This window comes from Contarinia nasturtii, unplaced genomic scaffold, assembly GCF_009176525.2.
Source record: "Contarinia nasturtii isolate CC-2019 unplaced genomic scaffold, AAFC_CNas_1.1 Cnas_scaffold_745, whole genome shotgun sequence".
Classification (NCBI taxonomy): domain Eukaryota; kingdom Metazoa; phylum Arthropoda; class Insecta; order Diptera; family Cecidomyiidae; genus Contarinia; species Contarinia nasturtii.
In genome coordinates, this window is record NW_022198093.1 from 1,548,232 (window position 1) to 1,564,361 (window position 16,130).

At 34.9% G+C, this 16,130-nt stretch overlaps 1 protein-coding gene across 13 annotated transcripts; it reads right to left on the reverse strand.

Annotated features, from left to right (window-relative positions):
- Positions 1-345: 345 nt before the first annotated feature.
- On the reverse strand, positions 346-15,145 carry LOC116341651 (cytoplasmic polyadenylation element-binding protein 3). Of its 13 annotated transcripts, none has more exons than XM_031768846.1 (11): positions 14,352-14,609; positions 5,676-5,764; positions 4,146-5,606; positions 3,702-4,025; positions 3,298-3,574; positions 3,109-3,221; positions 2,824-3,034; positions 2,669-2,754; positions 2,380-2,586; positions 2,269-2,311; positions 2,062-2,135 (listed from the first exon to the last, which is right to left on the reverse strand). In XM_031768846.1, exons 3-11 carry the CDS (start codon positions 5,136-5,138, stop codon positions 2,062-2,064), a joined length of 2,328 nt encoding a protein of 775 aa, XP_031624706.1. In that variant the 5' UTR covers positions 5,139-5,606; positions 5,676-5,764; positions 14,352-14,609. The 13 variants fall into 13 exon arrangements, with proteins under 13 accessions (XP_031624695.1, XP_031624706.1, XP_031624698.1 ...); XM_031768838.1 differs by lacking the exon at positions 14,352-14,609 and adding exons at positions 9,100-9,315; positions 9,487-9,502 and having other exon boundaries at positions 4,146-5,764; XM_031768847.1 differs by lacking the exon at positions 14,352-14,609 and adding an exon at positions 9,006-9,035.
- Between the last annotated feature and the right edge of the window lie 985 nt (positions 15,146-16,130).

Sequence of the window (16,130 nt, forward strand, 5' to 3'; positions counted from 1 at the left end):
CTTTTAACTATTTAATGATTAATTTGCGTTTGGATATTCATTTATTTAGTTTTTAATTTGTATTGTGGTTTGATAGCATTTTTTTTTTGTTTCTTCTTTTTGCTGATCGTTCATTTTGAATTTAAAACAAAAATCCCAAACCGAATATATGTTGAAAATTATGAAACTATTCTGTCGGAGACAAATTAAATGTATAAGAGACAACTACATGCTATATTAATTTAAAAAAGAAACAAAAAATAGTAGAAAAATCAAAATATGAAAAACGAAGAAAACACCCTTGTTTTAACTTGTTTTTTTTTTTACAAAAAAAAATCAACAAATATCACATAAAATGAAAAAAAAAAAACCCTAAATAAACAATTCTGAACTGTATTATAACCACAAGGAAACGAATAAAATCGCATACAAAATTAGAAATGTTGTTGTGTTTTGTTTTGTCTCTCACTGTTACACCTTCCATATTAGTCTCTATAAGTTTGATTACTTTTTTTGTACAATATATGACTGTGACTACTATATTTTCTGGTTTAAAAAATCAAACAGCATTACAAAAATAATATAGTTGAGATATTCAAGAAAATTCTACAATAAGTTCAAAAACTAATGGTTCTGTTCTCATGAGCTGCACATTTCTAATGTTATCTACGTATATATGTGTATGTGTAACTGAAATTCTTAATAGAAAAATTCAATTAAAAATTCGTAAGAAATGAAGAAAAAAAAAATTATATTTGAATTCCTAAGCGTATAAGTGGGTCTATTGATAAGCCATTTTCTTTAGAAAATTGATAGCCGGCAGCTTGACGCAAATTCAGTCTGATTGCGATTCGTGGATGTAATTTGAGTGGTACTCAATTGTTCGCTGTGGGAAGGCATTGGAAATTCACGAATGAATATTTTAACACCGATCCCGTTCGTTTTCTACTTGAAAATACCTCGTGTCCTAGTGAAGAGTGTCACCCGTGGTGACATGTTAAAAAATATTAAAGAAACCGAAAAAAAAAACAAAAAATCGATGACTATTATCACCGATCGTTTAAACGCAAATCAACTCTAGTTAAGGATAAATTAAAATAACAAGATGTAAACAACATGTATATACTGTAAACAAGATTTTCATTACTTGCAGCGGATCAACAATAACTAAACTATTACGAAACTGATGAAAAATTCATTCTACAAAATAAACAGAGAAGAGGTTCAGTCCTACTGGAATTTGTCTAATACAATTGGGATTATAAGGTAGAAATATACAGTGGTTATGAATGGTTTTTGTTTATTTTTGTCCTCCCTCTAACTTTTTCTCATTTCCTAAAATAGATGACGCACGTTTAGATGTTCTTTTTTTGCAAAAAAAAAACGAAACGGCGAATTGTCACTCTATCTCTGCCTCGGCATTGAACTACTTTGTGTTCTTGGCCATGAATCCTTTTGTTTGAGTAAAAAAAACGGTGTGGTTTTTTCCCTATTTCCTCTCTCTCCTACTACCATATCCATACCGACAAAAAAATCATAAAAATTGCTCTAGATGTATTGTATTTTTTTTATCATATATTATATATATTTGTTTTTTTTTTTTGTTTTGTTTAAATGTCTAATGCCTGTTGCTACACTTACAAACGAAATAAAAACAAAATAAAACAACGTGAGAGTCGAAGAAAAATACGTGATCTCCTGTGTGTATGTATATATAAATATAGATATAAAAAAGAAGAAATTACACATATTGTGGTAGTGTGTAATCTTGCGAAAATAAACTTTTTTTTATCTTTGCAATGAAATTTTTACTAGAAAAAGGTTTAAAGTGTCTGTGGTATAGCTGTTGCTTGCTGAATAAGTAATTTTTTTTTTTGCTTTTTCATGCATTTTCTATCATGTCATATTTTCTTTCATTTCGATTTGTTTTCTCCGCCTTTTCTTTTCCAATCAATTTTGGTTTGTTTGGTAATTGTTTGCAGGTATTTTTGTTATATATTTTGATAGATTGCTTTTTTTGCGATTTTACTTGCGAGAAATAGCGACGGCAACGATGTTCTGCGAACTCAACGATCAGCGTTGTTAACACCAACGAAACGGCACAGCACGTGGTCGATCGGCACCTTCTTTAACTAGCGGTTTATGATATTCACGACCTGGAATTAACATATAAATTAATGTGATTCGTTGTTTTGATAACATTGTTACATTTAATTTTCAATAAACCGATGTTTAAAATCAATGTTTAAATTAAAATAAATTTGAATTAAGACATAAATTAACTCGTACCTGGTCGAGAATGAATTGTTGTCCAACAGTGCTCGCAGTAGTACTATAATAGAAAAAAAATCAATTAATTTTCTTTTCCTACGGAGTGCACAAATTTTGACAATGTTTTACCTGTAAACATGTAACATTTGCACAAAAGAACGGAGCAAATTTGCCACCGCATCGAGATCCCTGACATTCGTCACACATTTGATCGTCCAAAACGTATGGTTTGACCTCGACTCGTTTATCAATGTCACCATGTTGCAATTGAACAAATCGAGCCGATATGGCTGCTATGTAACTCTGCTGATTCGAAAATGCTACTCGACCAGCGCCCTATTTCGGAAAATTATTAAATCGTCAAATTAATGTTCAATTTTTTTTTAATTTTTATCAAGACAACTGAATCTGTTCTTACCTTTGGATATTTGAGCTCAGGATCAGTATCGATTCCGGCATAACAGACACCACCATATAAACGATCCATTATCATTGCCAATTCCACTGTTGAACAAATCGAATTCATTATCATGACGTGTAATTACACCAAAAAGAAACTCCGTGACTACTTACCAGCTTTCAATGGTCGTGGCACACCGCCGACGAACACAGTTTTTCGTGGATCAAGTGGCATTGATGCGTCCAAAACAAAGTCAGCATCCGATAATCGCCATGGTCGAATTTGTACTGGCTTATCTTTAATCGTTGGAGACGATACACAAAGATATAATTTATCTTCGTCCGTTATACACGCTTCGATCAATTGCTGAACACTGCTCTCATCCTAAAAATGAGAAAAAAAAATCGAAGTTTCATTGCATTTGAAGTCAAATGAGAGTAGAAAAACGTGCGACTCACTTGAAATAGTAAAAATGCATATCCTTTTGGTGGAAAATATGATTTTGATTCTGCTTTATGGGGCCAATCGACAACCAACGGTCCAAAACGTCGAAATGATGATGTAATCTCGTCTGAAATATCAAAAATCATTTATTATTTGAGGTACCAAAGATAAGGTGAATTTTCTCATTGAAAAATGTGATTTACCTTCATCGATATCAGGTGGTAAACCGCCGACAAAAACTTTTCGTGAAAAACGTTCATTCATATCGGAGTTTTGTGATTGAGGCGATGAACGTGCTGGCGAACCGATTGGAAGCGTCAATCCATCGTAACCGCCCGATTCTTCGGCAATATGATCTTCGATACGTGGATAATATGGTTTTCCTTTGAAATCGTGATGTCCACCGTCGTTAACACCTTTCATAATGTCATTCAAACAATGTTCCAGTGAGCGCATTTCATAGCCATTTCCAAGTCGTTCCTATGCAATAGAATAATGAAAAAAATCGATTTTTAATAAAATTCATGTTCAACCGTCTGACTTTTTCAGAAGCGTAACAAAATTTAAAATTTTTGTTAAAGTAAAAGAGAGAAGGGCGGTCACTTACTTGATATTGCATGAATTGTTCACGAGCATCGTCTAATGCATTCATATCGATTGGGCCGTGTGAAAGATTATTGTGTCCTTGCCCACTGATATCAACGACGTTACTGTGATGCAGTGAATTTTGACCTTGTACTTTGCCAGGAAATGATGTGCTGCGTCGGTATTTCATTGGTGACGTAATGCCGCATTGTGACGCTGCAAATGCAGACATCGACATGCCTGGATTCGGCGACGTTGGCTTTCGATTTGGTAAATTGTTCGACATGGGATTTAAATTTGGAACGGAACGGCCACGATTCCAGGGTTGCTGATGTGTTTGTTGCTGCTATTTAAAAAAAAGTGGCCAACAAAATAACGCTCATTTATATTTGTTTTGTGTTTAAATTAGGATATGCACCACGGCCATCGGAATTTACGTGGCAATGAAGAAAAAAAAATGTCTTACCGGAATGGAGTTATTAATGGCAGCTTGTGGTTGTTGTGCTTGCCAAGGCATCGATGATGCCGGATTTGACCAGACCGGATAGTTTGAATTGTACATATTCGGCTTTTGTTGATGTCGATGTTGGTCGTGCATTGGATCGCGGTCGATTGCATTCGGTGTTTGATGAAAATTTAAATTTTGCTGATGGGGATGCTGTTGTTGCTGCTGTTGCATAGCCATATGATGAGATTGGTGATCTTGTGGCGTTGATTTATGCATATTGTGTGGGTGATAGTTCCCATGCTGTGGCTGCTGTGGCTGCTGCTGCTGCTGTTGTTGTTGCTGCTGTTGTTGAATCGAAGGAGGTGGCATCATATTACGTGGTGCGCAGTTGTTTGGCGGAAGACCTGGTTGAAAACCTCCATGCGATGCGGTTATTGCCCGACGATTTTGATGTATATTTGACAAATTTGTGTTATTCATTAACGTTGTGACCAACGAATTCGAATTGTAATTTGAATTATTTTTGAATCCATTCGAAACGGCATTATGATTGCTGCCATCGTCAATATTCGACCACATTGCCGCCACCGATGTGTTTTCTTCGCTTATTTTCGTTGTAAAATCATATTGTGATGCCGACATCGATGGTGACACAGATGCAACGGTGCCGGTCGTTTGTGATGTGAGCACGGTCAACATATTTGTTCTACCTTGTAATTCGGCGCATTCAACTTGTTTCTTCAGATCTTTTGCATCGACCGTATTATTATTGACAATTGGATTTAATAGGGTACTCAATGTTGTTGTTTCGTTTGATTCGTCTTTTAACGATTGGCCGGCATGGGCTGACGATGCGGATACCGATTGATCACCTGAGCTACTGCCGTTGCTTACATTAAACGATAACGATGCCAATGATGGCAATAGATCATCCGATTGCTGTGTTATACTAGTTGCATGAACATTTGATGTTAACGCCGAATTCGCAGACGTATTTATTACATTAGTCATTGTTTACTTGGTTTATATCGTCACAAAAAGGGATTTGTGAGTTGTGTTGATTTTTCAGTTTGTCGATACTATTACAATTTTCCGTTGCGATTAATTTCAAATACGAATTGTTGGAAGATTTTTTTTTTTAAATATATTTTGTTCTTTGTTTCCCCTTCTTTCTGTATTCAATGATTGCACTTAATTCAAAATCGAAATGATTTCACGTCGCTTAAATTAATATTGGTAACTTTGTTGGTTTTTTTTGTTGACTTGAATTTGATTTTTAAAGCAAAATAACGAAACAAACAAAATTATATTAACACGATAAGAGAACAATTATTATCATCGTTCTGCATATATACGAGCAAGAGAGAGAGATGTATGTATGTGTGTGTGTATGTGTCTGGATATATTGTTGTTTTGTAACGCTATGTAAATGTTTGTGTATGCAGCCAGTAATTTGTTCGACTTTTCTGCGGATATTATCTAATGTGTGATTTGAATAAATGTTGTTATTGCACTAATTTTAATTGTATTTTGGTTTGTCGTTATTACTATTAATATTTATGACATTATTTCCACACACACAAGTCTTTGAATCGATATCGGTATATGTTGTCTCGGGCTGGCTAGGAACATTTAATCTGAAAATGGAAAACACAAAGAAAGAAAAATGTGTTAGTGCGATTGTTGTTGTTGACATTTTTTTTTTATCTAAACCACTTTTAGGTCATTGTCATATTTGCGGGTGATTAGCAACGATAGCTAGACCTAAAAATTCTTATAAAAAGTGCAAACATACAATTTTTTGTTCATGTGAGTATTACATTCAATACCAATTGTATATGCATATTCAAACCACACTTTACAGCCGAAGCAATCACACACATTCATAGGTAATAAATCGGAAATTGGTGTGCACTTTCCGCGTTTTGTGCTTGAAAAATGAGAATAAGAAATCATTGTCAGTCAATATTAATTTCAGTCAAGCGCAAAATAACCCGTTTGCTGACACATACACACAGCAACACAATGCAAGTAAAAACCATAGATCAAGTTCCCTTAACGAAGGTCGCACCTCTTTAAAACTCATGTTAAGGTTACATCGATCAAATAAAACCTCTTCTATTCATCTCTCTATTTTTACAAAAGAGAAAAAAAAAACACAACCGAACAGAGTTCAAAAGTAACGCAAATTACTCAACGCCGAACCAAAACTTATACACACTTATATGTCATATGACATATGATTCATGTAAAAAAATGTGTCAAAAGAGAGACAACAACAAAATCGTCGTGAGGAATCAACTCGCATAATGTAAGTGCTACACCACGAAAAATAATAAAATATACCGAGAACCGCAATTCCGACGAAAAATTAAATGGCAAAACATGAAAAAGAGACGATAATTTCATGAAACACATGTAAATACACCTGTTTCTAAGCCGCGTTCATCGTTTGGCTGGCGAAAAAAAGACGTTATAATAGAGATACTTTTGGAACAAATGAAAAAAACGAACGGATTTTTTTTACTTAAAAAAAACGTACAATTTCACAATGTGTGATTTCAAATACGCGACCGAGTCGTCCGTGTCTTGCGTGCGCTCTTTTATTATGGCATTTGATTAGTTTTTCAATTTGATATTATCAACCGTTTCTCTCTGATTCTCGGTCTTTTTCGGTGTCTGTCCCCCTCAAGTGACATCGCTGCTTTTATTGCAAATACAAAAACGGTAAGAGCAAAAATGCTCAAGACCAACATTGTGTCCGATATTTTCGGCATTTGAAGGTGTTAATTGGCTGCTACCGTCGTCGAGAGCAACGATTACAGCTTAATTTTCTCGTTTGTGCAATTCGCTTACGACCATGTATCCAACGTCAACGACAACATCGACGATGACACAAAGAGTACAAAATAGTACATACACATAGTAAAATATTACTCTTACACAATTATGTTTCTCTTTTTCCCTATTTTACAGATTCGCAAATACTAATCTTCATCATTTTTCATCATAATAATTTTTGCGCACACATACACTCAATGTTTTCTGCTTTTTTATGATTAAAAAAAAATCACAATTATCGGTGAGCCGTTGTCACTGAAATTCCGGCCATCGATTGCTATTATTTATTATGAATATTTCTTGGACTTAGTGTGTGCACCTTTTTCCAAATTCACAACGTCAACCCACTTAAAAGGTAAATAACGGTAATTAATATTTATCGACAGTTGGCAACGGCAAAATAGCCTATTTTTTTTTTTGTTGTTTTATTATCGAAGCAACGATGACGACAACAACAACAAACATCGAACGACTATTGTTTTCATTGTGTTTTGATAGTGTTGTTGGCTTTTGGATTTTATTAGCTCTTATGCTGAATAACTTTTTTTTTCGTCGTGTGTGTTTTGTACGGTTAAAAAAAAACCCGAAAAAAATTTTTACTTGGGGGAAAGGAGGCGCAGCACGATGTAGAAAAAGGCAACCAAAAAAACTCGAATAGGTTGCTGCGCGAAACTATGAAACAAAATACATGCAAGTGTATGTGCTCGAACAATTGGTCATAACAAAACGTGTGTGACACATATATGAAAACAAATGTGTGAAAAGTAAATGAAATGTAAAACGAAGAAAACCGCAACGAAAATTTGTTACTGGTATGCGTAAAACGGTTGAGACAGCGACTAGAACACACACACCGCAGTTGCACGACCAAAAATATCACCACAAAATCCACGTCAATTGTGTACGTAATATATGTACTGAAATATTAGTCAAGATATAGGGAAAGAAAGACACTGGCCATGCCACGAACTTTTTTTAAACAGCGAATGAATAAATCGTCTTTTTATTTAACGTTGACAATTCATCTTTTAACAAAATAGTAGACGTATTGACACACGAAGAAACGTCATTCACACACTGATTGAATTAAAAAAAAAGAAACACCGAAAGATTTGAATGAGGGAGAGAAATAGAAAATGACCAGCAACGAATAATAAAAAAAAATCTCCAAACACTAAACACACACCGAAATCGGACGATTGCATGGTATGCACAAGTTCACAATCTGGCACACATAAATATATACAATGTATGATTATGGATTTTTATGTGCAGTGCAATGCGAACAATACGAAAACCAAACCAAACTGCGCTATCTCGATAGAACATAATTTGAAAATGGGCGTCCGTCCTATTTTTCGTTACCGTATAGTTATTGTCATACATTTTCGCCAATGCTTCGACATTGCCGTTGTTTAACTTCGTTTTATTTGTTGTATATGCTGCTGTTTCATTTTTTTCACTTTTCTACTGTGTTCGTCGTTATTCTGCGTGTATCCTCCATAAAATGTATCATGCTGGGGCATATTCTGTCTCTGCACTCTCTCACTTTATGTGATGATGCTTTTTAGTTCATTTTTTTCCATTTTATGCCATTTTCCGTGAGCATTTCGATACTGTGGCCGCTTTTTTATGTCATATTTTGTGTGTGTATGTTCACATTGCGCACGCTCTGATCTATATATACGTAGTGTCTGTTGTTGGGTCAATTTATTTGTAATATTGTTGACGATGGCAGCAGGCAGCATGTTACTACTAAACGTATTTCAAATGAGCAAGTTTTTTTTGGTTCGCTCTTTATCTACCGAATCGATATCATATGATTAACACCCATCGAATAAATAAAGGTTTCTGGAATAATTGCCGCAATGCCAATAAATAAGAACTCATCACAAATACAGCAATACATAAAATGCACCCAAACAATGAATTGAATGAAGAAAAATTATCACAATCGATGACGATTCGATAAATTGTGAATGAATGTTCTTCTCTCTCATTCTTTTCTGAATGAAAATTAAATTAAAAAAAACTCACACTCGTCTCAATTTATTATTCGAATAGACAATGCACACAATCAGTTCGCATCCGCACTTGAATGAAATAATAGCCGAATGCAAATCAATTTTACCTTAAACCAAATAGAGACTAAACTTAACAACTCATTAAAACAGTCAGCCGTGCAAAGCATCAGAAAATGATCAATCACAGTGTATGTTTGGGATGTCGGTCGGTCGTCGTCGGCATCAAAAAATCACATTTCAAATATGCACAGGGCCAAATAGAGGCGTAAATATCGAATGAAACTAACGAGAGGGAACACGATAACTAGATTTTGAACGTTGAGCTGAAAAAGAAAAACTCAACTGAATATTGAACAGTACATAAAAATTAAATGCACTGTTCTGCGATTTTGAGATTGGCTAGTTCAATTCACATGATCATGCAAGTGAATTTTTTACATACTGCCGAAAAAAAAACTGTAGAAACAAATTAAAAAAAAAAGAAATACACACACACAGTGATGATAGAATGAAAATGAAATTTAAGCGGGCGAGCGAGTGCGCGCTAGCAATGACGACGACAAACGAATATAAAGACGAAACAACCGAAGAAGATTATGATAAAACCGTGTAAATATAGTAGCGCCGAACATTACTGAGTGAGCGATATCGTGCTCTCGGTACCGACAAAGTGCCGCAAAATATATAATGGTTATGCAAATGTGCAAATGAAATACAAAATATTCACCCGCAATAAACCATTCGGCAGTGTGAAAAAACAACATCATCAACCAATTTGTAATGTACGTCTTTTTCTCTCTCTCTGACTCTCTCTCTCCCCCTGGCTGTGACTTTAGTTTACGAAAAAAAAGTAACACACAAAATTGCGTGTAATTTTTCAAGGTACAACGTCAACATCGAAACGTCCGACGTTGTATTTTTCCGTCTGTATTTGAAATCTCACATTGCCGCTAATAATAATAAATAGCATGTTGGTTAGTGCGCATTGCGCACACCACTTCATGCACACACACACCCATACATAAGCTCACAAACAATCATATCGATATTGTTGTTTCGGAAATTCGTAATGAAAATAGAATTTGTGTGATTCGAATTGTGTCCATGTGGTGTCGGCGTTCATTTCGATTCTGTTCTTCATTTCTTTCACTTACGGCAAATTGTTGTGATTATTATTATTGTTTTTAGATCAATGTCTATGTATCCGAGCGTATGATATACATCGGTCTGATGGATTTGTGTGTGCGCGTGTGCCAAAATGCGATTTTGCATAGTGGGCACATGGTGTCACGTTGAAGAATCACTTAAAGAGTTAAATAAACGTTTAAAAAAAACACCGAACAAGCGTGACGGAGAGACAATCGACCGAAAAAGAATTGAGCGTAACACACATAAATCAAATACAAAATATACTAGCACATTCATGATATGATAACAACAAATTACTCGCATTTTACAGTTTGTGATCGTCAATTGTTCTACCACTGTCATGACAATACATGCGCGACAGCATACATCGAACCGAACAGAGAGAAGAGACGACAAAAATATGACATACGTTTAGAGAAGCGAGTAGTTTATTTGTTGAATGCCGTGCGCATTTGTATAAGACAGAAAGAGAGATAAAATTGTAATCGGATAGCGTCGAAGCAACAATACTAAATTGTATAGTACACATTTCATAAAAAAAAAATTACTTGCATCACCAACGAAGCACACAGTGGAAGCATCTCCATATCTCATTGAGGAAGATCGAATTAACGAATTTTTTTTGTCGCCGAAATTTACTCAACTATTCCATATTAATTCGACACGATCTATTTCGATTGCGATTTTAGGAGATCGAAACATTCTTTGTTTTGTTATTGTTTGCAATTAAAGAGAAGAAAAAAAACAACAACATACAAACGTTTAATGACTGAAAATATGACAGTTGTTTCATACATAAATGAAGCGACAAACAATTCGGAACGGAGCAACACACAAAAACTCATTCATGTTAAATTAGCGTTTGCATGGGATATTTGAGTACGGAACGTGTCATTTATACATTTACTGAAGCACATTTTTGGTGTTTTTTTTTCTCTTCTCACTTAAATGCCATTCGAGCTTAGCATTGAATTTCTCTTTTTTTTTGTCGCTCAATTTTTGGTTCTTGCGATCAATTTTCTATCCGCCCCCAAAACTTACGATATTTTGCACGTTAAAGCCCTTTTTTGTAACAATGTTTTTTTTTTTCACCACGTCCGCAATCGAAATAAATCGAAATTCTGCTAATAAACTCTTCTAAAACATTTATCGACGTAATTCTAGCGTAAAGTTTTCATTCACAACACGACACACACACACAAAAAAACACGAAACATACAGCAACGCCAACAATAACAATTGAATCCAGCCACTGTGGCAGTCCCCGGTCTGAATACAGTAATTTTTTTTGTTAGTTTCATCTCAATGAACGGCTGTGTGTCTTCTCTCTTCTTGATTTTTATTGATGTCATTGAAATGTGAAAATGTTCTAATCCGCTGCGATGTTTCGTCATCATTGCCATCGACATCGTCAATAGAATCGTTTCGGTCGTCTCATTGTTTCTCTTTTTATCGCTCACAAAACAGTTAATAATTGATAAATTGAAAAGTGCGCTCTAATATTCCTCACGATTTCATTTACACTCACTCGCTGCTATTTTATTCATTTGAACGTTCTGAATGCGTTCTTTCGCTTGACGTGTATTCTTTTGTGGAGCGAAAAAGAATCTATCGAAAATGTTCTGTTTTATTTCGTTATTTTTGGTACATTGTTTACTATTCCGAATGCTCTTTTTTCTCTCTCGTCTTTTCAATACAGTTTTAGTTCAAACAGCTACTTTTTATTGTTGTTGTTGTTGATGAAGCGAATAGAGTTCGACCTCTATTAACTTTGAATAGTACACAGATTCAAAGCAATAGCAGATAAACAACAGTAGCATATCTGAATACAAACAAAATGTTCTTTTTTTCTCTCGTCGCTTTCGTTGTTTGTGTGTGTGCTTTTTTATAAATATCTAATTGATTGAAATCATTACGATTTCACCGTTAGATTTGAGAACACAGCCGACCGTTTGGCCGATCAAAATCGTCAGCCAATGGAGAAAATGTTTTATTGAAAATTTTTCAATTACTACTTCAATTATTAGATATTATTTTGTGTTGCGCAAATTCGGAAAACTTCGAATAAACTGATTTTTCTATTTCTTTTCTAACGGAGTTTGTTTTGTCGAACGAAATGTTTGCCACGAGCTTGTTGCCATTTACATGCGAATCGACCAATTGACGTGCATGCCACACTGTACGAAATGCAGTATATCGAGCAATGGATTACTGCAAATAAACAACCGTATTTGAGAAATATTTTATGTCGATCTGAACTATTTTCGTTCCAAAAACGAAACAAAATAAACAAAAAACGCCAGTATAGGTTGTGTGGAATCGGTTGATTGGATTTTCATGCATACATAAGCCCATGCAAACGATGTTCATCGTTTTATTTTAGTTTTTTTCTATTCGTCGTTTGGTATATAAATAATATTAAGGAGTGAAATGTTTCAGCATTGAAATCATGTCATTGATGCGATTATATACGACCATTGTCTCTGCATCATGCACTACATACTCCACAATCGGTGTGCGCTTTTACGCCTTGCCGTAATCACGTTATTGATTTTCTGTTTTGTAAAATTTTTGCACATTTGGCCCTCATTTGTTGGAATTCTTTCTTTTTTTTTATTGCTGTTACTACTATTGGTGCTGTTTTTTGATGGTGCCATCGTTATCGTTCACTTACTCCACTTTTTCGTTTATGCTCAATGTAATCAAGCGATTCATTTTAAGTTGAATCGATTGTGGTGGGCGGACATTTTAATGACATTATGCTTTTCAATGAATTTGTGCACCTTGTCCCTTCGATTCTATTTTTACAATGAATGATTGGCAATTTGAAAATAATCATCATGTTTTGTTCTAATTTTAATAGGTTACCTAAACAAAGACCTAAATTTACAATGGGCTTCGGTGCGTTTTATAACGAAAAAAAAAAACAACGAGACCAAAGAAGGGAAACCAACGCAGAATATAGGAAAAAGAGAGACAGAAGGAGAGAAAGAGAGAGAGAAAGAGTTTATGTGCCGAAAAATTGTGAAGACACAGTTATTATACGCATGCATACGACACCGATGATTCGGTGCACAATGTATATATGTATAATTGATGAAAAAAGAAATTAGGCCAATAGCAAATTTGTGGCACAAACTCCGAACACACTCTCCGAGGAAAATCGTCACAAAACGACGTCGACGATATGAGTTGGTTGTGCGTCAGCGATGTGCCGTTTTTCGTTTGCATCAATATATGTATGTGCGTGTAGAAAATCATCCATGATGCTAATTCTCTCTCACACACACTCTCTCCATCGTCCCCATTCTGTTTTTCACGCGCATTTGATTTTTCCTTTTCCGTTGCCTGCATAGGATACAACTTTGGTTCATGATACATATTCATCATGTCGCATATACATATCCACACACACACACAGACACTGTGTGTGTGCTGTTGCCTCTCGCATAGGCATACCATTTGAACGGTTCAACTGCTGCTGTTCATGCTACTGGTACTATGTACACAAATGTGGTGCGCTTTGCCGTCGTCATTCGAACAACGGCAAATGACTTTTTGGGGAAAATGGACTTGTTCGAAAAAATTTCATCGACCGAATATTGCACAGTGCATGTTACTTGCCTCATACACACACACATACAAGTATAAACAAGCATACATACTCGCTTGCATATCAACTCTCACACACACATTGAATATGAAACAAGTGCACGTACACCACGACATCCCCAAATGACACAATTAATCCATTGATTTCATTGATATATTCTCTTTTTTTCGGGCTTTTTGCCCTTTCGTCCGTTCATTCCTTCATCGTCATTTTGATTCGTGTGTATTTTGCATTTTCTTTCACGCAACCATACTAATTGTCTTATTTTCATCAATAGGAGCTTTCAAGAATTGTCAGAGTGTTTTGGTTATCGATTACGACAGACAATTCATTATTTCATTCGTTTTTTTTATTATTTCCTTATTTTCCATTATTTACATCAATTAGAGAGTTGAATGGAATCAATTTGTACTCATTTTCCGATAAATTTTTCAGAATAAAAAAAAATTTATCATATTTTCTCATTTTTCATCGATTTTTCCCAGTAATATTTTATATTTTCTTTATTTATTTATTTATTCCAAATATCACTCATTCAATTCTAACTACAGTAAGCACAAAATAGATATTTTGTGTTGGATTGACTTTTCCTCATACCATTTTCCGTTGTGTCTATGTTCGAATCGATGCCATTTTTTTGTAGGTCAACCCAAAGTCCTCTTGAAATCACACCGAAAATATGTACGTCAAACAAACAAAGAACAAACTCGCATGACTTTCAGCATACACAGAACACTTTTAACAGTGCGTTTTTTTCCGTTGCAGTATAACTGTATTTGTTGAATTATATTCACACTATCTCTGCTCTCTTGGTTTATTTTTTCGTCCTTATTTTACCCACAAACAGTATATACGAACTTATTTATCCTTTTTTTTCTTCAAAATCGTACTAAATTTGCTCTTACTTATTTAGGTTGCGCCTCTAAAATATATATGTGTATATATCGATAGTGCACTAAATTTTCACATCGAAAATCGAAATAAAAATTGGGAAAATAAACACTTGATACACTGGTGAATCACACAAGACAGAAATAAATACAAAATTTTCTTCGGAATGAAAATTGAAGAAAATTCGTTGAAAAGAAAAATAAACTACAAGATTTTCCACTACAATCGATTTTTTATTCTCTTTTACTTCGCTTCAAATCGAAGAGCCGACACCAATTTTAACGTTAATAAATGAAATACACACTTCTTTTCTACGTTTAAGTTTTTGCTTAAATTTCCCACGAGAGTAAAAGATTTTCTTTTTTTTAAAAAAACGTTCTTTTTATGGTTTTGTATCACAGAAATTTTCGGGTACTATATAAGCTGTATCGCGATCATCGACAGCCATTTTTTAATTCAATATTTCCTTTTTCACTGTCTTTCTCATACTGTGGCAGCTTCTACACAGACGATACAACATTCGCGTACGATTCGGTTGCTTGCTACTGCCTCTGTTGTACGCGTTTTATCGGATATATTTGTAAACGGTGGAGAGCACAGCGCATACCGAAACTATAGAATAGATTTTTTTTTATTCGTTTGCTCGCTCGTCATAGCGAACGGTTTGAGTGGTGCCGTAAGCAATCACATTCAGTGCTCAGTGCCTGTCAAACGTTAGAATATATATATACATATCATATGTGCAGTGTGTGTGCACGAGTTTGCGTCAATGGTATCTATAGCAGCTCTCTTGTTAACTTTACTTCAAGTGCTATTCGGTTCGTACTCGCTGTCGTCGTCTTTCTTCTTTAAAATCAGTTTTGGTTTTTTGGGGGGACACATTTGTTGTCTCGCTCGGAAATTCTAATTAGAACACCATCCATACGGCACAACGGCTGCAGTGTGTATGGCGTAGAGAAAAACGACCGATAAAGAACGAACACATAATAAAAAAAACTTTTCACTTTATCACATGTAAGCCGCGGCAGAAGATACATTTAGGTCGCAACATAAAACACTCGAATATGCGTTTGCATGGCAATTCAATTTTTATTGAAGGGGAAACGTTTTCGAACATGACATCGCTTTTGGTGTATGTGGTGGTGAGCTTAGTTCAATCTAACGGGATATATGTATATGCAATGTATTTATGGACGGTTTTTCGGTGTATATGTATTCATTAGATGTAAAACTTTTTATTTTTTTATTTTGAAATAGTTGACGAGGAGCGTACTATATTTCAAAAATTAACGAATGAATTTCATCATTGTCGATTAAAAATTCAACGGAAAATGAATTTCAGTGAAAAGAGGCCGTAATAGTCTCTTCATTGAGTGACTGAGAATACGAACCGTGTCTCATTCACAGAGGCTTCGACACCATTTCATATCAAATATGCATTATAAAAACATTTTCGAAAATCATAGCTTTGGGCCTCCGGCTAAT